General features: G+C 44.5%; 1 protein-coding gene across 13 annotated transcripts in view; it reads left to right on the top strand.

Annotated features, from left to right (window-relative positions):
* The window catches only part of mask (multiple ankyrin repeats single KH domain), a 340,851-nt gene that overhangs the window by 303,347 nt on the left and 15,248 nt on the right, over positions 1 to 22,256 (top strand). For 10 of the 13 annotated variants that reach the window (XM_075880102.1, XM_075880101.1, XM_075880092.1 and 7 more), the window contains 3 exons: positions 5,797 to 5,949; positions 13,244 to 13,437; positions 20,479 to 20,631. In XM_075880102.1, coding sequence (XP_075736217.1) covers positions 5,797 to 5,949; positions 13,244 to 13,437; positions 20,479 to 20,631 — 500 coding nt within the window. The remainder of the gene's footprint in view (positions 1 to 5,796; positions 5,950 to 13,243; positions 13,438 to 20,478; positions 20,632 to 22,256) is intronic. The other 3 variants (XM_075880094.1, XM_075880095.1, XM_075880098.1) reach the window with 2 other exon arrangements.

Genomic DNA, 22,256 nt, shown 5'->3' with positions numbered 1-22,256 from the left:
CCACGTAAACGTTGATTGCATCTTGTGCAAGGGCTGGAGTATATACGACTCCGGGTTACTTTTCTTTCGAGCCCCGCCGCGGTGGTCTAGTGGCTAAGGTACTCGGCTGCTGACCCGCATGTCGCGGGTTCGAATCCCGGCTGCGGCGGCTGCATTTCCGATGGAGGCGGAAATGTTGTAGGCCCGTGTGCTCAGATTTGGGTGCACGTTAAAGAACACCACGTGGTCAAAATTTCCGGAGCCCTTCGCTACGGCGTCTCTCATAATCATATGGTGGTTTTGGGACGTTAAACCCCACATATCAATCAATCTACTTTTCTTTCGACTATTTTTTTTTTAACTTTGATCAGACAGTGTTGTGGTTTGTGTGTGGAGACATGGGCAATTTGTACGTTGTAGCTGCTGAATACTTGAGCCAAATATTTGCCGATTTTGGTCACATAAAACACCAGTGCTAGTTTTTTTCGGAGGCTCGTCATTTTAATGTGCAGAGTGTGACAGTCTCTTTTCAACACAGCGAATAAAAGAATCCAGGTATCAGCTGTAAGTAAGATCGTAGTGGGCCTTCAGTATTGAAGTTTTTTATTGTGGTCGGCATTTCTTTTTTGGCAAGGTTTTTTTTATTGTTATAATACGCTATTCATAACTATCTTGCTTTAGTGGTTACGTGACCACAACTAGGGATATTGGCTCCTTGCTGACTGTGGTAAACTTTACTTTTGTCACGCTTGCTAGTTGAGTTGAAAACTACTGCAGAATGTTTCACTTTTACATTTTTGTGTCCAGTCTACCTGTAAAAAAAAAATGTCTATATTACCATCATTTTTGTCAATTGTCATGTGAGAAGTCTTCGCCACACAGCATTAGTCTGATATTCGGTGTTCAGGTTATTATTATTCTTTGTATACATTTGTTTAGGTGTTGTGTGACTGTTATTTGCATTGTCTTGCTGAGCAGTGCTTGCAATCCAGCAGTTCTGGCTGAAGAGGCATAACTTTTTGCAGTAAATCCGAAGATAAGACTTCTCATGGCTTAGAGCAGGGGTGGAAGTGCTGCGCCAATTGCCCCATACTGCACCAATCTGACCTGCTGCGCCAAGCCACGCCTAAACGGCAATTTGCACCTGCTACGCCAATTTTAGCCCAGAGTTTTATCATGGACCAAACAACACGTGTGGGCTACTCAAAGGGCGCAATCGCATCCGTTTGAAATTCTGCGTTCATATCAAACATTATATTTCGGATCATGCATAAATATTGCGCCACGTGAACACAACGCATGATTCTTGTTGAGGTGGCATTTGTGTGCATACCTGTTATTCGACTCTATATATGTTTTAACAGCAAAACTGCTAGGCAAGCTATAAAGACGGCAGTGTTGTTGCAAAAAAACTTGCCGCACCATTGCCAAGCAACCACCGTGCGCATGCTGTGCTCGGGGATTGCTCAGCAAGGGTGTGGAGAGTTTTTTACCATATAAACTGAAAAAAAATTTTTTTTTTTTAAATCAGTTACACCTGTTAGTGGTGACTGCAATAGCAACCATTTATAATGTTGTAATGATGATGCCGCACATGCTCCTTTCTGTTTTTTGTTAACGCACCATTACGCATGTAACGCTGCCTTGTGCAAACTGCGTCCGAATGGCTGGGGACTATCTAGATAATCTTGGAATCTTCTGATGAGATCACATACACAACGCATACATTACAGTTTGTTCTGGCACCTAACGCAGCTGCTGAAATCTTCAATGGCACATGTATAAAGGCCGCCGTACTTTGCTACATTGCAGATTATCGACAGCCGACGCTCTATGTCCGCTGCTATCAGTCTACAGCGTGTATTACTTGTAGAGGGACGTTTCGTTTTCCTGGCACAGGTTAGCCCAAATAAATAGTTCACTCACCAAAACAGTGGCTGCTGCCTTCATCGACTTCACGACCCCGACAATACGAAGGCTGACAGCTAACTCTTTTGGATCAGACATCGCAACACTCACAACTACAAAATGCTGGTGTAAGAGAAAGTGCTTTTATAGCACAATCTTTGGCCATTGAGAGCGCATTACGTAGAACGGTGAACGAGCCGTGCACTGATGCTTACCGATATCGCACGTCCTAGCTATTGCAACCACGTCTTTGATTAGAATGAAAATTCGTAAGTCAGCGCTCATGTGTGTAAAACCTCTTCTCTGTCATCTTATGCTCTTTAACTCTGTATCATGCCAAGCCAACAAGCGCAAACACCTTCCCTAATGAACTCCATGCTTTGTCACTCTGCATTTTGAATTCCAATAAATCTGTTTGTAGTTCGTGCTAGAACCTTTTGTATGCATGGACAGACCAATAAACGTGCTTGCATATGTTTGTATATCTGCTTCAGCTGTACCCCCTAAAGCATCTTAATTTGTGGGCAGGTGGAGTCTTAGTGATTAGCAATGGGCAGTGGAGAGAAGGCTTAGCTTGGTAGCCATATTTTCACAGGGCTAGTCTTTGCTTGGGCCAGTCCCCTCATCATATATTTGTCCCCCGCTGAGGCTTCTATTTTCCTTCCACTATTTGTTACCTTAAAAATGTGCAGTGCTCATTCTGTCATGGCTAGATTAAGTACTACATTATGTGCATTTGTAGTGGCTGCATTGTCAGTGGAGGCAAAAATGCTAGAGGCCCATGTACTTAGATATAGGTGCACATTAAAAAATGCAGTTCGAAATTTTCGGAGCCCTCTACTGCAGCATTCCTCATAATCATGTTGTAATTTTGAGATTTAAAACCTCAACAATTATTATACAGTTTGAAGAAAAGTGTAAAATTTAAGGGCTCATTTTCTTTGTCACACACAATATTAATAAAAACTAACAGACAGTGGTTCCAAGAAAAGCATAAGGGATGCTATTGTAATGTAAATGTGAAGAAAGAATGGTGGACGAAAAGATGAGTTGCGGCCGGCAGGGACCGAACCTGAGATCTTCTAATAACGCCCCCAATGCTCTACCTACTGAGTTATGGTGGCAGTTATCGCACCATCCACTTTCTAGGGTATATATGTACATATAAACGTGGAAGTGTCAGTCCTACATAATGCATTATGCGCTCTGCACAATCTAACAAGCTTTGAGCTGCTGTGTTGTTTTCTCCTTTTTAGGGGATGGGGGAATAATGATAAACAGGTTGTGTTATATTTGAGTTAGTGACACGGCAGTTCTGATGCAGTTGGCTGCAGGTTATACAGTAAACGTGTTGAAAACATACTCTGCTTCTCTCGGGTGGTCGCCAGTCTTTCTTGACAGTCTGCACCCATCTGTGACACTTTCCACATGAGCAGAGTCAAAGTAAGAAGTATAGTGCTACAGTTGGTCATGAAGTTGTAAAATAATGTCAATGGTAATAGGAATTTGTCACCCCGTAACTATGTCCCTGTTGCAAAAGTGAATTGTTTCAAGAAGGATGCTTCCCGAATGAATGATTTGTTCACATGGACAAGCCGAATTCAGCAGACCATAATCTTCAATTTTATCGTGGGAAGAGGAATATTTCTCTGGCAGGAATTTCAGCAGAAGATTCCAAGTCAAGCTGACTTCTTTCTAATTGTTATCTATTTGGCATTGATAGTCTTGATGCAAATCCACAGGCAAATCTTTCAGCTTTGTCTTGGGATTGATTTCGAAATAAGAATGACTTCTGCTTGTAAAATTGCTTCAATACAGAGCAAAAAGCACTACTAACATGGCTGAAAAAGCATGCAATAACATTGCATTTCACTTCAAACAGCGTGTTTGCCTGCCACTGGCTTGGTGCCTGCCATTTTGATAGTCATTGTGTTTGCCATAGTGCTACTCAAGAGGCGAATTTCTACTAGTAGCTTAGCTCTCACTATCTGTTTTGTCTCTTGAGTAGCCACGTGAAGGCTATGCATGAATATCTGTGTTGACTTCCACCTCTGTTTGCTGATGCACCAATGGCTGGTCTGACATGGTCATTTTGAGCAGTACTGTTTTAGTCAAGCTCTGAGGCATGTAGTGCTGACCAACGTTTATAGATACTTTTTCAGTTCCGCAACTCCTCGCGCCGCGCCCAGGGAGAAGGCGGCCGGCCGCCGCACCCGCCACCGCAGCGCTGCAGTCGCGCCTTGCGCTAGGAGAGCGAGAGTCGTCTGCTAGCGCGAAGGGTGTCGCGTGAGCCTTTGCGTGCGCCCGAGTGAGAATTGTGCGAACAGTGTACTTGGTCTTTACTCTCGCTATTTAACAGAGGCCACGCGCTTTAATTCGTGCGCGTTGTATGACTCACGAACTTGAAAAAAAGCCTGTACGTACTTCGCAGGCATCCGTTTTGCGCAGTGACAAAGTGATCGCTTCACCCTGCGCCTTCCTGTGTCCATTGCATCAAGACCACATTAGTAGTTTACAATTCAGCGCGCTAAAAGAAATAGAAATCTTAAACTTATAGCACTCGGGGTTACGTAACATGAGGACTTGGCGACTAGTAAATTTTGTTGGATGAATGAAACACTGCTATTCGTCTTTTTTTTTTTTTGCGGTGGGAAAACGCCTCACGAATAGATCGAAAACTGACGTACACATTTCATTACACGTACACGGCACAGATTTGTCGGCAGGTTTACTGCGAAGTTCGTTAAACTAGCTTTGCCTTCTTGCGCTCTCTCTGTGCCCGAACGGCACTGCTGTTCTCCAAGCATTTGGCTCGTGCGAAGAAGTGCATACGAGTTGGTGACATCGATAAGAGGGCAACCACGGCAAAATTGTTTTGCGTGCACAATTTGTACAATCGCTTCCACATCTTGCGCAGAAAATATGTTAATCTCTGCATCCCAGCTGCGCAACAGTCTTCCATTTGCATGGATGACGTACGTGAGGTCCTCGTGAATCGCGACGCTCTTCAGGATCGCGTAAACATCGTCCTTCATTCCCGCCTTGTAAAAGATAACCTGCCGAGGTTTACCAGTGTCCTCCTCAAGGTCCGCCATTCTCCAGTTTTTCGGAAGCTTTAAAGATGAGCCGTTTTCGACAATCTGTGCGAAATCAATGTCGTGCACGGGATCAGGAACTTCTTGCTGGTACTCATCTGATGGCGTAGCAACAAGTACGACTTTGTTGGGTAAGCTGGCCCTATCCTTAGGCGACCGCCGCCTCTTTATTGTTTTTGACAAATAGCTTGGAACATTCGGAAATTGACACGGCACGGCTTCAGGCTGTAATGCCCAACAGCCGCGGTCTATTTCAACAACCTGGCCGTCAATGACATGCTTGTAAGTCTTCACAATGTCATGTTGCATAAAATGCACGTCACACACTTTGCATGTCTTGCTCAGAAGTTTATCGGCGCGGGGAATAGCTCTCACCCACCTTTCAAGCAGCTGCGGATCGGACGGCGGTGCAAAAAAGTGCCGCTTTTCTGGATTGCTTTTGTACCCGCTGGTGCAGCCGGGCACGAAGCAAGTTGGCATCGTAAAGCTTGGCAGCTCCGAGACGTCCTGTGGCCGGTAGTGCTAGGTTGTCACAATTCACAGATGATCGAAGTCTTCGAGGATAACCACGTGCGCGCACGGTCACAACAACGAGAAAAAAAAAGCGCGATGACAGCCGCGCACGCGGCCAAGCAACTGCGGGGAGGAGCAACACCGGCAACACGTGCGCCCGCGACAGCGCAACTCGCGACTGTGGCGCCATCTCACTGCCCGGGTAAAACCGGCGGCCGCCTGCGGCGGCGGAGTTACGGAACTGAAAAAGTATCTATAAACGTTGGTGCTGACACCTTGTCCACCCTGCTTGCATGTGCAGAAGAGGGTTCCCCGTCGGCGGTGTCACCCCAAGGGGGCCTATCTCCCCGTGGGTGCCTGGACGACCGCAAGCTGCCTCGCCCCATCGGGACGGAGCGGGCCCAGAAAAAGGGGGCTCATGCTTCCTTCCCAGGCATCTGGTCCTACTCCAACAGTGAGCTAACTTGCTGTTCACTTCTCATTCACTTTGAGCGGCTTTTCCTCCCAAACACCTCCAGCATAGAATGATAGTGAGTAGTAAAAGTTCAGCCAAAATTTTCGTGGTATTGTGTTTTGGAACTTCAGCCGCAAAGTATTCCCTGGGTGCCTTAACATTGCACTTGTAAAGGTTTTATTTCTGGCTTCTTGCACACCGGTAGACAAGCCTAGGCAGTTTGAAGCTGAGCATTTCTACAGAAGTGCCTTTCTGGTTGGGTTGATTATGACTTTCAAGTGTCTCGACTTGATGTTTTGCAACAAATTAGTTCCATCTTCATTCAGGGTAAGTGACAAAGGAGATGCCATGGTGTAAGCTTTTAAGCTGCTTTTTTGAGACCATCAACCATACATATCAGGCACACTTCCCCTTACTCTTTCCAGCTCTGTTTAAGCAGTAAAAAACAAAAAAAAAAACAGAACAATTCCTGAGGAAACTTGCTATCAGTTTATATTCACGACTTACGCATGCCCGTAAAAAGTTAGAAAAAGCATGCCTAAAATAACCTGTCTCGCACCACCCCAATGCCAAAGGATCTCAACCGATATTCACGGGCAACTTTGCTTGGCAATGAATGGAAAGTTAAGAGGTGCAGAGCTCCTGCACATGTAATAACCTGTTTGATGCTTGTTTCGTACTGCTTTGAAAAAGTGATCATGTCATCATTTTATATCTATGCAGAGGCCACATAGCATTTGAGGGACCCTAAAAAGGCGCGACTTTCGGACGCATGCAAAAACGCAAAGTATCAAGGCATGAAGTACAACAAATACAAATATCTCAATGGAGTGAGTTGTGTCCTTTCTCTAAAAGCTACTTGTAGAAAAGGGAGTATTTTTTTATCTCTAACTAATACGTACACTACTGTAGGACTACAATCATCAGCAGGTGGATACATGCGATTTAGTTCTGACTTGTGGGGTCTCGCTGTGGCGAGCTCCACGCTCTAGGAGTGAACGGACACAGCAGACGCGGTCAAAACGAACCAGACAACACACATTTGTTTACCTATTTTAAAATGACGATATCACCAGCCCAATTATTATACATCAGTTTTGATCAACACGCTAAAACAACCTTACAAACAATATTCCACTACATTCGACAACATAACAAACACAGGGTGGCGTCGCCAACGCTCGACTCATCATGAGGGCCCACGGCAGATGACCCGCGGTGCTATGCACCACGGACCCACCGCAAAAGACAACCGTCAAAAAACTTTACAAGGAGTGTTAGCACCCCCCACGAACTTGATTGCCAAGAAAAGTTGTCTGTGAGTATAGGCAGTGAAAGATACTTGAAAGTTGCATTTCCACATCTCCTTAGCCATTGCCTGTGAAAAAGGAACCGAATTGGTTCTTAAATCTGGAGAAATTTCAGTTGGAGACCCTCAAAAGTCCCATTATGGGCTATAACCATCTTTATTGGTAAAACAGCACTTTCTAAAGGGGCCCTGCAATACTTTTCCAAGTAATTGTCCAGTGACATCACTATTGAAGTTTATTATCCTATGAATTGACTGCCATAAGAATTGATCAAACTTGTCACATACAAGCAGAGTTATAGAGACTGAATGCTTTTTCTGGCTCATCCCTGTGAGTGTGCTGAAAACTACACAGGATGCAAGGTGTCAAAAAGCAACGTCCATAAGTCAGCGGTTGTCGTAACCTCTGTTCCTTTTATAATGCACAGCTCGCTATTCAGTGTGGTTACATGCTCTCTGATGTACTTCTATGATGTATAATTCTAGCACTATAGAGTGAGCTACGAGTGCATAGGTGTGGCAGCTAAAATAACTGAGCTGCTCACAACAGACCAATGGCCATGGAGGCTCAATTATTTTGGTTTACGGTATTGCTGTTGAGAAAAAAGCAAGTGACTTCTAGTTTTTGTATTCCTTGCAGTATGATGTGCCGTGAAGTCTGTCTGACATATTTGTGCACCAAAGCCTGGACCACTGATTGGCAGCATTTTCAGACCATTGAAAAAGTGTTGCAGAGCCCCTTTAAAAATGGTGTGCCAAGCTCTGGGGCTGTCTAATATAACTTTTTTTTTTCTTGAAAGATGATATGGGGGCCTACAGTTTGGAGGAGGGGCATGCCCTTCTTGTCCCAGGTTGGGTCAGCTCCCAACGTGGGTGCGGCCCGTAGCTAACCCACTCTCTTAAGGGGCATCGGCTCCTCGCAACAGTTTATAAATAAAGTTCGTTTACTGACTGATAACCATAATTTTTGGCACCTACCACAGTGGTTGGCTGACCATGGCATTCTCTGCTACTAAGCACAAGGTCACTGATTCGATTTACACCAGAAGCCACATATTGATGTGCCGAAGCACAAATATGCCTATGTGCTTAGATTCAGTGGGTTAATAATAAAAGGCCAGAACCTTCCACTTGCGCATTTTCCATTTGTAATGTTGCTTTAAGATGGTTTACCTCTTCCCCCTCCTAATCATGGCCACTGTTACGAGATTCCATGTTCTGGGCACCCTAAAGTACTCGTACCATCTAAAATGCAGTCTAATCCAGTTTAAAGCTAAAAGTACAATTCTTAGACTTATGCCTTGAAGAGGCCAGTGACAGCAATGATAGTGTTGTGCTTGTGATTCTGCTGCACCAAAGGTGCAAGATGATGGACACTTGATTCATAATATAAAAGAACCATAAAGATATTATTCCACTGAGTAGGAAACATTTTCCGCAGCACTCTCCCATGGTGAATTGGAAAAATAATTTGTATGTGATGGCAGTACGTATTTAAAGTATAGACAATCCGTGTATTTTGGAATTTTCGTCTTTACAGTGACCTTTGCAGCATTAATTTGTTCTCAGCAACCACAGTTTTCACAAATTCAAATTAAGTCTTGATACGAGTCAAGTCTCCTTGGTAATTTATTTAATAACCATTATTGTAGGAATTCACATTTTTATGTGTGAAAGTCTGGTTTAACATGAGGAATAAGGTTTAGGCTGGCACTGAGAAACATTTGTACACAGGCCATTCATTTTGGAGGAGCATTGTTGAAAGGTTTAGAGACTCTCCACCAATTTTCTTGCATTGCTGAGGAAGAAATAATGAGGTTATAGTGATATCTGCTTGTGCCTTGCATTGTCCAAAGAGATGCTGTTTAAAGTTTCCTGAGCACTTGGATCAAACTTAGTGGAGGTGGCTCAGCGCATAGCATACTTTTTGGGCTGTTTGTCATGTGGTATTGCATGTCTGCTGTTCAGAATCTTGTAGAACTCTTACACAATCTTATTGCACCTTCAGGCATTGCGTAAATGATTTCTGATCACTGAAATATAGAATTCCTACTCTAGAAATAGCATTGCATGTCCGAAGTGCATGTCAGTTTTCATCCTTGGGGCGCATCACTTTTCGTGGAATATCAACACTTCAGTGAGTAACACTTGCCACGAGCTAGAAGAATGTAGGACCAAGGGGGCTTACTGTAACTACCGAGCAAAGTCATCAGTGAAGCTAAAAGAAATTATGGTTTATTGGGCGGTTTGCATCGCATCCTAAAGTATGCATAAAGAAACTGCAGTCAAATCCTGCTACAACGAAATTGACGGAATGCACGAAAAAATTTATTATAGCAAAATTTGGTCCCAGCAAGCGCATGTAGTGAACTCTTGTTAACTTGGACGTACCTGGCTGCACACCGAGTGAACATATTTTATTGCGCATAACAGGGTCAAAACATACAGAAAATTTGGAGCTAAAATCAGGGTACAGGTTTTATGAGTTTCGGTGCACAAGGTGGCTTTAAGGCACACCATCATGGTAAGGCAAGGAAGGCGCCCTTGTGCCAAAATGGTGTTTTTTTCTGTATGTCTTGCGGTTTCTGTTGGTGGGGCCGGTTATATGCAGGGACGGGTTATACCTGAGAATATACGATATTCAGACGACCCTTGGAACGTACCAAGAGTGTACCGCGCCACGATCGAGCATGCGCAAAAACTGCAAGTGAAGGTGCTGAAGCTCCGCACTACTATAAGCATAAGCGGGCAACAGAAAAGCTGTAACGCTTTGTGCCATTTTTCAATTTTATTGCCTCTAATCTACAACTGTGCTAGCTGTACACCTTAGGAGCGTATTTGCTATCAAAGAACGCGACGATTTTCTTGCACAGCAGTTACTGCAAACAGTGGTTCAGTTTTCAATCAGTGTGCGCGCTTTCAGAATTGCATTGTTGATACAGTCGAACCTCGCTACAACGAAAGTGACGGGGTGCGTGAAAAGTTTCGCTGAAGTGAAATAGAAAAAAATAAAGCTGATCTGAGCTAGCAAAACAAAGGAACGTTTATTTTCAAATTTAAAAAAAAAAATGTCTACTGCTTCCTATTCTTTCTCAGCAGCGTCACGACATCATTTTCATCCATGTATATAGCGAGGCCGTGATAAAAAGCACTCTGAAACACACCTAAAACCGCCTTTGTGAACGAACCAAACAGTTGAATTAACACGTTAACACCAGCAGCTGTCTGCAGTCAAAAGTATCGGACAACGCCGAGATGAAGGCAGGGTATCGTGTAGCGGCGACTTTTGCATTATTCTATGCCATTCTTATCATCCATCACTCGCGGCTAACCGATTTTGTTGATAATGCGGACGAACAGCCGCTCTGATTAGTCTGATTAGTTACGACACTGGCCATGCGCGAACGTAATGATGAGCATCGGAATCGGAAAAGGCATTGTTCTGCGGTTGCACCCAGCAGCTGCGTGAAGGAAACCATGAACTGAGCGATGAGCGACTGAGCTTTAGCTTCAAATCGTCCGCGACTCGAAATAAGCGAGTGGCAAAAGCAGGGCAGTCTGATTGCCACCGCTATCGAGCAATGGCGGTGCCCATGCTTGGTGAATAGCGGCGGTTTCTTGTGGTGCCAACGCGTATTTTAAACTTCATTGACGCATTTTCAGGATCTCAAAATGTGAAAGGTTGGGTTCACTGCAGAGCAAAAATATCTGAGCCTGGAATTGCATCGTAAAATTTCGTTGAAGTGGGAAGATAGAAGAAAAAGGGTTCGTTGTGGCTACAATATTTGTGCATTGATTCGTATGGACTAATTACGAGGAATCATGAATATTCGGTTGTAGCGGAAATTTCGTTGAAGCGGCGTTCGTTGTAGCGGTGTTCTACTGTATTTTTGGTTGCATGAACGCGATTTTGTATGCAGCATTGCGGCAAATAGTATTGGGTTGAGTCGGGGGCCCGTTGAATGCATGCATACTTTCGTAGTGCTTGGACATGGCGGCATTTGTGTTATCAGCGGTTGCAGCAGAATGTAGTTACGCTGGAATTAGGTGTGCGCTAGTTGCACCTGCGTTTTCACGGCACTGAAGTAGTCATTCACTATCACAAGGCTAGTGACGGCTAGTGGTAGTTTCGAGCTCATTCTTGAGAGTCCCAATACTAACGTGGCCTGTGCTAGCATCAGACCCACCGGCTGTATGATGGTGGGTAGGCGATCAGTTGAGAAGAATCTCAGTGGTGAAAACTTTTTCGAAATGTGTGTGTAGTGGCAGACATCGTGTCTCTAATAAAGACCCAGGTGTTGCGATGTTGCTGCACGCTTTCGATGTAACAAAGCGACGAGAAAATGGCCGAGTTGGTCGTGAAATTTGATGGCAGTCCTAGTTCCTGTAGGCTTGTACTCGCGAATTATATTGAAGCGGAAGTTCCAGTAAAAAGGTATTTGTGGTGACGAATCATTTTTCGCAGTGTTTTTCATGGGCAGCGGATGGGAAATCGAAACTTATTCATTGTGGCAGAAATTTTGTTGTAGCAGACTTCGTCATAGCCGGATTCGACTGTGCTAAAATTAAAGAAACAAAGCGGAAAGGTATGCAAGTTGGCTGCAGTGTTGAAGTGCCATAATGGCTTGTCCTTGGCTTGTCCTTGAATTTATTGAGAAAGAAGGCACATTGTGTTAATGTTTTGTTTTGTTTTGTTTTTTTCGGGAATTTTCTTTAAAATGTAAGGCGGTATTGAAATGTCCAAGTTAGACTTACAAAAAGTGTGAATTTATTGGCATCATATAAATGGGCTCACTAATGAATTTCCTGCCTCATTTACTGGTATTAATTTGTGCATTGTATGTGCAGGTATTGTCATGCACACTTTTATTCTTATTTGAGTGTGAAGCATAGCAGTTTGTGTTCTCATTTATGCAATTACTAGTTTGCCTCATACGAGTAAATGTTAATGACCATTCTTTACAGGGGGCTGAAAAGTGACATCATTTGGGTCTATGCAAAGGGGGGTAGTGAGATTATAAGGTGCTCTTTTACCATGTATGTCACTAATGCTCATGATTGTGGAGCATTTGCTGATTGATTGAGCATGGTGCTTCCAGTGGCAGACGCAGTCAATAATTATTCTTCGCGGGCTCAATAACACTGCCGCATGGTTCACCTGACATTACAGGTTGGCTGTATCTTTAAAATTGGCACTTGCCTCTTTACCTCCTGCAACTATTAAACTATGCAGCTCAAATGCATCTTATTTATTTATTTATTTATTTATTTATTTATTTATTTATTTACATACCCTAAGGACCCGGGAGGGCATTACATAGGGGGGGGATTAGGAAGATTTTCAACATGTATTAAATATTCAGAAGCATCATTATATAAAGCTTAAATGAAAAAAAAAATGAAAAAAAGAGTACACATCACAGTGGTGATAAGGATAATAAAAACATATATAAACTCAGCAGAAGAAAAGGTACGTTAACAAAATACAATAGGCTCCAGGTAGCAAGTGTAGGCGCGAATAAGACACACAAAATATTCAAGTAATTCACATAAACAACACCACCGCATAACTACATTAATCGATTGGAACTTTTAAGATTGGAACTTTTAAGAACAATTTTACCGCTTTCAGAAAAGATGATGATTCTGTTAGAGTGGCTACATCAGCTGGCAAGGAATTCCAGTTGGTTATTGACAGGGCTAAGGGCGAGTTTTGGAATGTTTTTGTTCTCGGAAAGATGGGATTAACTTTGTTAGGGTGTTAGGATATGCTTGCGCGCTAACTGGGAGTTGGATATGCTTGCGCGCTAACTGGGAGTTGCTGTGGAAGAGCGAGTGAAAATTAGATAGCCTTGCAAGTTTACGGCGCGTGGCAAGGGAGGGCAGATTAAGCGATTTCAGTATGAAACTTACGCTTTCATACGGTGAGTATAGACATAAAGGCCTGGCTTGAAAGATATAAACCATTGAGCCCTTGCTTTGCAGGTGCCGCAGGTATGGGTGGCGGTGCAGGTGGGAGTAGCCTAGGTGCTGAACTTGGCCCCATGGCAACCTGGGTTCAGTACTCACATGCTACAGGACCTCAAGGAGATGGGCTTGCTCTGTTGCAACACAACCGCTTTGCTGCTGCAGAACCGGGGCCAGAGCAGCAGGCACTAGAGCAGCACTCTTACCACCATGTGAGTGAGAGTGCTTTCTTTTGTTTTTCGTTTCACAAAATATTAAGCTGTGGAGGCACTGGTGCTGCATATAAATCCAGCCCCATTGAATGTGCTGCATCTTACGTGCTCACCATCGGGCAACATAGTAACAGTGCCGTCTCAAAAATAATGCACAGGTTGTGGCTTGCTGTAGTGTATGATTGTGCTAATAGATAAGATAAGTATACCTGTAACAAAAGTATGCGAATCATACTGCCGTCCGTACCGTCTAGTGGTGAACTGTTTTAAGAGCATTGCTCTGGTGAATGCGGTGCCATAGCAGAACAGTGCTCTCAGCACTAGTTGATGTAGAAGAAAATTTCAGCTCACGTTCCTGTGGTTCACATTGTACTTCTTGCTGACAAGTGTCCATTGCTGAACTTGAAAATAGCACCGGAAAACTGGACAACGTAAAAAACAAATGTCTCCTGTAAAAATCGAGGGTTTTTTGTTTTCTTAGTTTATTGTTAATTGTTTTTTTTTTGTTCAGCTTTGTTGCGGCCTGTTAACACTACAATTTCCGAGAGTGAAGACAGCAGATATTAATGCTATAAACTATTGTTTGCTGGTTTCGCTGTTTTAAATCGTTCACTGAGGAATGTTGTGAATTTAAAGGGGTCAAAATTCAGTATGGTGTCATATGTGTTAGTTATGAAAGAAAGAATGACGTCCCCGCTTTTATGCCGTTGAAGGTTGCAAGCATGTCACTGAGCATATGGTAAGAGCATTGGGTGAGTTTAGGGCTAGTACGCTCTAAATGAACAGCGGGGCACTCTGAGTATGGTATCAACTGCATTGGATAAAGGGCATGTTTACAATCACTGAGCAGTTCCTGACTCAGGATGAATCAATGAAAAAAGGAGGAAACATCGCATGCTGCCGTGTTGAAGTGCCATGATGGCTTATACGCGTCACAAGTGGCCGCAAGTGTCACTTTGCCGCAAGTGTCATTTGCACAATGCCACATAAGAAAGTCTAGTGTCACTCGCTGATAAGTACTCTTGCCAGTCCCCAACCTCACTTGACCATGACGAAGTGTATAGCCGTAGTAGCACTGGCTTGCACAGGCACTCGGGAGTATTTTTTGTGGGGTCTCGAATCGGCCAGCGAGCACCACGCCACGCTCTTGGAGTGAACGGGCACAGCAGACACGGTCGGTACAAACCAAACATACTTACATTTATTTAACTAATTTAGAAGGACGATATCATCCGCCCAATCGATACATCAACCGTTATCAATATGCTAAACAACCTTAAACAATATTAAACAACATGAAGCAACATAACAAACAAGAGCACACAAAAGGCGGCATCGCCAATGCTTCACTCACCACGTGGGCCTACCGCAGGCGGGCCGCGGTGCCGTCCACGGCAGACCCACCGCGAGAGACAACCGTTCGCGGCAACCGCCGCGCGCAAAAGAGACTCGCTCAACTTTCGTCCGCCACCAAGGCTTGCTTCTGCCAGGAGTCACTGCCAGCGCTACCACTCTAACAATCAACACGAACACAACGCCATCGCCCAGTGGTTGAAGCCCAAAATGCGGCTTTTGGTCGAGACATGTGCGCCACGCAGCGTAAGCAACTTTATAGCGGATGTCAGCACCCCCACATCCTCTCAACCTTAATTTAAACCATATTCCGAAAAGACAAAGAAATTAGCTACACAAGCTTTAACAAAAAAAAAATCACATCACGTTTCTTCATAATGTTCTTGCACCACGACACCGCCGGCGGTCGACACTGCTGCACTGTCCGGCTCGACATCACCTCAGTACCAACGTTGCCGTCGGCGTGACGAACCGTCAATAGCGGCGACACGTCTTCTAGTTGCGACCAGCACTCACGAGGGACTGCAGGCAGTTGTGCAGGTCCCGGGCATCTTGTTCGCCTGACCTTACGAGCCCATTCCTGGCCAGCGGCGCTGATGATGGGCAGAAGACAGCCAGCTGTAGATTACAACACTCCCGCTGCGTACATTCCAAACACTCGACAGAAAAAAAAAAATAGAACAGGGCCTAGGGAAATTTGATGGCTTTGGGCTTATTCGCCCACGTGGTACGATGGTCTGTACTGCTAGCTAATACATCGGCGGCGGCCGAGACGCCCAACTCAAAAATAAAGGTCACTTTTCCTAATTCGTGCATCACAAGATAAATAAAGTGAGGGGAAGCGAAGTGCAACACCTCAACGCCATGATTCACCTAGTTGTGCTGCGTGCGACAGGCGGCTGCACAGAGCCTTAGGAGTCGCTCGGCAACAACCGGCATCCACCCAGCACCCAGCCTAGGTGCAGAAGAGGCAGCTGCGAGGAGACATCCACTCTGTGAGGTGGCCCTATCGCTCGCCACACACAGCAGCTTACCGAGCGATCGGCGTCCACCGTCGCGGACGGTGTAGGTCTAGGCCTTGCTCACCTAGAGCTTGGTGACCCCCCTACTTCTCTCACGTGACCACGCTGCAACATGTTTAGATCACTTCATAGCCGCCTTTTCTTTTTTCGCATTAGCTTTAACAGACTATTATTGGCAGCTGCTTGTGAGTCTGTGGCCACGGCGCATGCATAGAAAGTTTTGTGTTTGGCGACACTGCTGTCCCGTTTCTTGTTTGAGAGGACTTCTTTATGCGGACTGTGCAGAAGTAGATCACAGTTCTGTGCACCAATGTTGTTGAAAGTTGCACACGCTATTATACTCCGTTTCATCTGATTAGTGCCAGTTCAACCTTGCGCCTCTTTGTGCTCTCCGTTGGTGTGAGTGATGAATAGAAGAAAGCAGGTAGAGCGCAAAAGAATGTGGGGACCAAACGACTCTCTATCCTCCCCTGCACTGATACTGTCTCACGAGATGAAAAGTCCAGGTAGCCGCTGTTGTTATGTAACCAAAGCAGAGAGCCTGTATCACATAAGCTATGCAGCCGCATAAAATCAGACGTTCTATGGTGTTTTTGTTTGTAAGGGACAAAATATCTTCAATTACGTTGTGCCGCAATATAAGGAAAAAGTTTATTGGTGTGGTAAGAACATTGAATTATTTTTCGTTGCAAATGCATGGACTGCAAGAAGTCTCGCTAGCTTCCACAGCGTTGCATATGAAGCAGAGTATGGTTGGTGACAGTTGCACTTGGCTGCTTGTCGTTTTTGGGAGCTCTCTCAAACCGAAACTGAGACTAATCGGTCATGAGAAGCCTGTTATTCATTATCTCTCACACACTGCAGCAAACGATGTGCCGTGTTATGACTAACAGTCCTACAGCATCAGATTTCAGAAAGAAAAGAAAAACGCAAGGTCAAAATTTTTGTCAGTGCCCCTTTAAAGAACACGAGATGGTCAAAATTTCAGGAGCCCTCCACTGCGGCATCCCTCATAATTATATTGTGGTTTTGGGATGTACCATTGTCCAGTAAGCTTGATTCATCACACGTTTGTGGTGTATATGTCAAAGTTTGTTCCTACCAACCAGTCAATTAAACCATTAAACGTTAGGGAGTCTGCGGGCGTTTTCACTTGTCTTCATCTGTGTTCAACAGCACAGGTAATAAGCCTTTAAATAGAATGTAAACAACTAGCCCAACTTGGTACGTTATTTCCATATCAGCCTCAGAAATGTCAATGTATAGGAAGCTCTGAAATTCTGGATGCTAATATTCTTTGGTGTCCAACTTTTTGGACTTTCTGCTCAAATTTAATAATCATCATATTTGGGTTGAACGTCTCAATACCACAATCCAGTGATGGAAGTGCTGCTCCAATCGCTCTAAACTGCTCCAGAAGAGAACTTCTGCTCTATGCTGCTCCAAAGAGTAATTTTTATTAGTAATTGCACGAAACCTGCTCCAAAATGACGATGAGAGAATGCGAATGACAAACTTTTACTGTTTGACCAACTCATAAGTCCTGAAGAAACTGAAAAGAAGCTGTGTATTATCATCCCAGTGTGTTACAAGTGTGCAGCATTATCAGCTCTGATCTCACTTGTGTGACAAGAATGGCATCTCAAGCATATAGTTAGTTCATTTGGCCATTGTTTTTTTTTTTTCTGCTAGACATGCAGGCTAATGTGGTGAAATTTTAAAATGAGCAGCATTGCTTTCATTCCATACCGATTATCTGCTGCTTATTTGGGAACAGTTGTGTGGGGCTGCGGTTACTTCTAAAATGTAGCGCTTAGCTTTTACGGTTTGATTTATTTGATTTCTGCCACAAATGCTTGTATTTTAAATTGTAACTCATTTCACAGTACATTTCTGACATCCTGCCATTGTTCGCTACGTGAAATTTACATTGATAGTTGTCTATTAAATATATTTCATGTGAAATATTAATATTTATCAGCTGCTGCAACAATGCTCTGAACTCCAATTACTGTATGGCAAATTTAATATCAGCTTCTAAACACCAATAGCTGCTATAAACAATTTTTCTTTTTTTTTTTTTGCTCTGAAAACACTTATGGCTGCTCCAAAATATGCCGAAAAGTAAAAAGGCACTTTCATCACTGACAATCTTTATATGAGAGACACCGTAGTGAAGGACTCCTGAGATTTTGACCACTTGCGATTCTTTAACGTTGCACCTAAATGTGCTGAAATTTCAGCTCCAGAACTCTATTGATTGAGCCCCCACCTTTGCCACATCTATCAACTTCATGTTGGAAACAGCATTTTCTTCTTTTCCACGATGAGTGTGATGGGGTGAAGCATATTTAAAATCTGAAGAGGCCACTGGCAGTCTGTCGACTATATTTGTCCCTGGGACGTTTGAATAGTAAAATGTCGGTGCAAATCTAATAGCGAACACTATCTGAAAAACATTCGAAATTTTGAATATTCGCACACTCTTACTCTAATGTTTCTCAAATCTCCATATCTTTGACGTGTGTACTTATATTTTTTATTATTGTAAAGCAAACTCAGTTGCACTATTATACCAAGTCGCAAGCATAATTTTTGTTACTGCACACTAGGTACAACCAGGTACAACCAGATTATTTTGCCTTTGTTTTAGCATCGCCATGGCATAACAGCAAACTCATAGAAATCTAGACGTGTAAGCAGTAGCAATGTTGCAGAAATATAAAAATGAGAAAGCAGAGAAAGCTTTTTGCAGCATGTTACAAAACCTATATAGGCAAATGGAAGACTACATGAAAGAACTTGCTAACAATCAAGTTATGGCTAAAATAACCTCTTGAATTATGTAGCAGGATGAGCAAGGATACGGTATATGAACATATCTTCTGTTAGGTGAATGCCTATTCTATTTATTCTAGCATCGGCATAGATAGTGCGATGGTGGCTGGGGTCTCAATTGCAGATATTTGACTCCTATTGTATACAAGTTGAACTTCCACCCACAATATCTTTCAAAACACTTGGGTGTGATAGCCGCGAGACGCTAAGCAGCTTCATTTTTCTATTTTTTCGACTTTGTAACGAAGCGTCACGCAAGAAGTAGTTCAATAACAACATATGCAGCGGCATCAGAATTTGCATGAAAGACACCACACACGTGGGAGTTTGCAGAGAAGTACACTGCCTATGAGCAAGTGTCCTGGCACCGACAAAACTAAAAAATTCAGGATGAAAGGCCAAATGCACATAGACATTTGCTCACTTGTTTTGATAGAGATGGCACGAGTGCCACCATGTGACTGCCTCACCAATAGTGATAAGCACAATTCAACACCTGCCCTCGCTGGAGGATTAGGGTGGACAGGTGGCTTTGTCGCACGACGGTGCTAGCAGTATTCCGAATCTTAAGATTCATGGTACAATATTAAATGTACCGCAAATACAGGTACAAGATGTATCGTGATACAGATATAGGATAGCCAGAGAGTATCGAAGATGGTATGAAAGATTCATGTATCTTTGATACTGCCCAGCCCTAATGGTTCAGGGAGAGATGGAACAGCGAGTGGAATTGGTCATTCAGATACCACTTGAACTAATGCCCCACCTTTTTTTTTTTTTTTTTAGCTTAATCACATGCACACCAAGCTTATTTAATTTAGCCAGAATATGGCATGTTTCAGATTTTTCCTGTAGGAAAAAAAAAACAGTGAACTTAAACGAACTTAAACATTATTCTTTTCATGTCCGTGGCCATCAGTCTTATGCAGCAGCGGCGTCAAGTTCTGTACCAGACTGTATTTCGGAGCAAAAGGAAAATAAATAAACCTCAACTTTATAGCTATGAATATGTTCTCTTTGTGGTCAATACTTCATCTGACGTCCTCAATTTTTTAAACGGCCCATGCCAAAACAACCACTTTACTAGTCCAGTGTGCAACAATTGCAGTTCTCCAATTTTCTGATGGCACGTGACAGGACTTTTCTTGCCACTAAGTGAACACATAATACTTCTTAGTGACGGAACATTCACTGGTAATTGGACCAAAAGTGTGTCATTGTTAGGCTGTGTGGATTTGCGATCTATAGCGTTTGTCACATTGTGATGGCTCATAATTGGCAAATGTGCACCGTATATTCGCCCAAAAAATAGCAGCACCTGTTGCGCTTCAAGTGGTGATGATTTCCTACTCGCAGATGCTGGGGCTTGTATATTATGCGTGTTCATATCAAGAGAGCTGAGTGTACATTTTGCAAGTCAAAGAAACTGCACTTGAATACGCTATTTGCAGAAGTGACCAGCTGCCATTAGTTGACCTAATTGCATTGCAGAAAAGCTAGCTATAAAATTATGCAAAAGCTTCATGGCGGTAACGTAGGTTAGGCCTACTCTCGACTCCGTTGAGAGTAGTTTCAGTTTCATTTTCATGGAAGGTTCAGGTGAATTTGCTTTTAAAAGAACACAAAAGCAGAAAAACGCTGTAATAATCTGTGAACTACTGTTTCCGCATAAAAATCTTCCTAGGGCAGATAAAAGATAGGCAATTTCAACTAGATCACATATAATTTATTTAGGTTCCGTATAAATAATTCAATAGTGCATGCTAGAATGAATAGCAGTTGTGTCAAGTTCAGATATGGCAACAAGGTCTCCTCCCTTTTGCAGCAACCTCAGCAGGCGACGCTGAATGCAGGAGGCCTGGGTGGCTGCCCACCTTTCCTCAACGGCTTTCCCGGAGCAAGTGGAGCAATGCTAGGAGGTGCTGCACAGCTTTTCTCTTCTGCCAGGGTGGCTGCCGAGGCACCGCACCAGCCTCAGGTTGGCCCATGATTGTGACATTCCACTAGGGCCTCCATGATTTTTTTTATGGTAATGAGTGCCAGTCTTGGTCAGATTTCTTGATCCCAATCGGCAATGGTCGCTGTTACGTGGTCGAAACTAATTGCTATCATGTTTGGCATATGAGTCGGCAAAAGGGCCATCTGAAAGCTGTGGAAATTGAGGCTAGCCCGCTGCCTTTGCGCAGGCTTTGTTGCCTTTTCTGCCGTTCTCATGTCCCGCCATGACTCCCCTCCTCCGTTGTCTGCCGCGCTGGGAGAGCGAAGAGTGACGTTTAACCCCTCTCACCCGATAGCGGATGTCGACTGTGGCACCCTGCGCAAAGTCTCCCGAGACGTTTTGCGCGTCGGGAGCAAGTCAGATCTCTCCGGGACGACTGAGGGTGAGCATGCATCTTTTTCCCCGTCCGTCGACTCTTTCCCCGACGTCGGCTCGTCAGACTTCGCTTACGACACTTCGCGCCATCGGCGAACGCTCACCTTTTGTTGCCCCTTGTGAACGCTAGGCCGAAGAGAGGTGCGGTGTCCTAGTGCGTGGCCAGGCTGCGCCGACCCATATCTCTCAGAAGCCAACGCGAGCGCCTTTGCCCTCGCTCAAGCATCCAGGCCTTTGTCCCGGTGTCTCTGTGAATCACTTTTACCCCGGAGACATGCTCACGGCACCCCTGTGTAGTACTTTTCGCCCGTGGCGTGGATAAGCCTATTTGCTTTCCCACCGTGCCTTTACAAAGGAGTCTGTACTGCATTTTGGTGTTACCGCCGACAATAGAGTGTTGCGACCTTGAGAAGTACTGTGTTTTTGCCACGGCAGCGGTTAACGCAGGCCCTGCGGCTCGCTAAGACCGGACCCGCGCTTGTGGCCGTACTCCTTCGGGATACGTGTACACCACGCTGGCACCCAACGTGGTATCAAGAGCTCTGAGCTTCTGACTGCTTTTAGCGAGTCAGTTTGCCTGCATGATTCGGGCTCGTCGCAACATGCCTGCTTCGTGGAATTTTTGTCTGCTGACCTTTTCAAGCAGATGCCGCCTTTTCAAGCAGATCTGCCTTTGGCACCCGTCCGTGTGTTCACCCCTTTCGGGGTTGACACACAACCAACGTGGTAGCTGACGCGCTATCTCGTGCTCCCTGTTGTCTGCTGAGAGCCTGGATTCCGGTGCGACTGCTCGCGATGCCTTCAGCACATGCAAGCGTCAGGGGCGAAACAGCGACAAAGAAGGGGAGTCCCCATGTGGACGACATTGGATGCTATCCAAGTAAGCGGCGCCCTGCATAGCGGCCGAGCGGGAGAGCTTTTTGAAAGCCACGGGGCCAAAAGCGAACCCGTGATGTCATGCACGTGGCCAAAAGCGAACCCGTGATGTCATGCACGTGGCGGTTGCTGCAGTCCTCTGAGTGGGAGCGATACCAGACTCTCCCCTTTGGGGGAATGGTAGTTGGTTTCGGCTACGAAGAGCTACTGAAGGCTCAGCAGAGTAATCCGTTTCAAGTCTCAAGGTAGAGCGCCGTACACGCTGCTTGCTCTGCAGCGGGCGCCGTTAATGACTGTCTCGAAAAGACGGAGCGCCGTTACGCTGCTTGTTCTGCGGCAGGCGCGAATAGGGG

The sequence above is a fragment of the Rhipicephalus microplus genome, chromosome X (assembly GCF_043290135.1).
Source record: "Rhipicephalus microplus isolate Deutch F79 chromosome X, USDA_Rmic, whole genome shotgun sequence".
NCBI classification, from domain to species: domain Eukaryota; kingdom Metazoa; phylum Arthropoda; class Arachnida; order Ixodida; family Ixodidae; genus Rhipicephalus; species Rhipicephalus microplus.
This window is presented reverse-complemented; position numbering and strand designations above follow the sequence as displayed.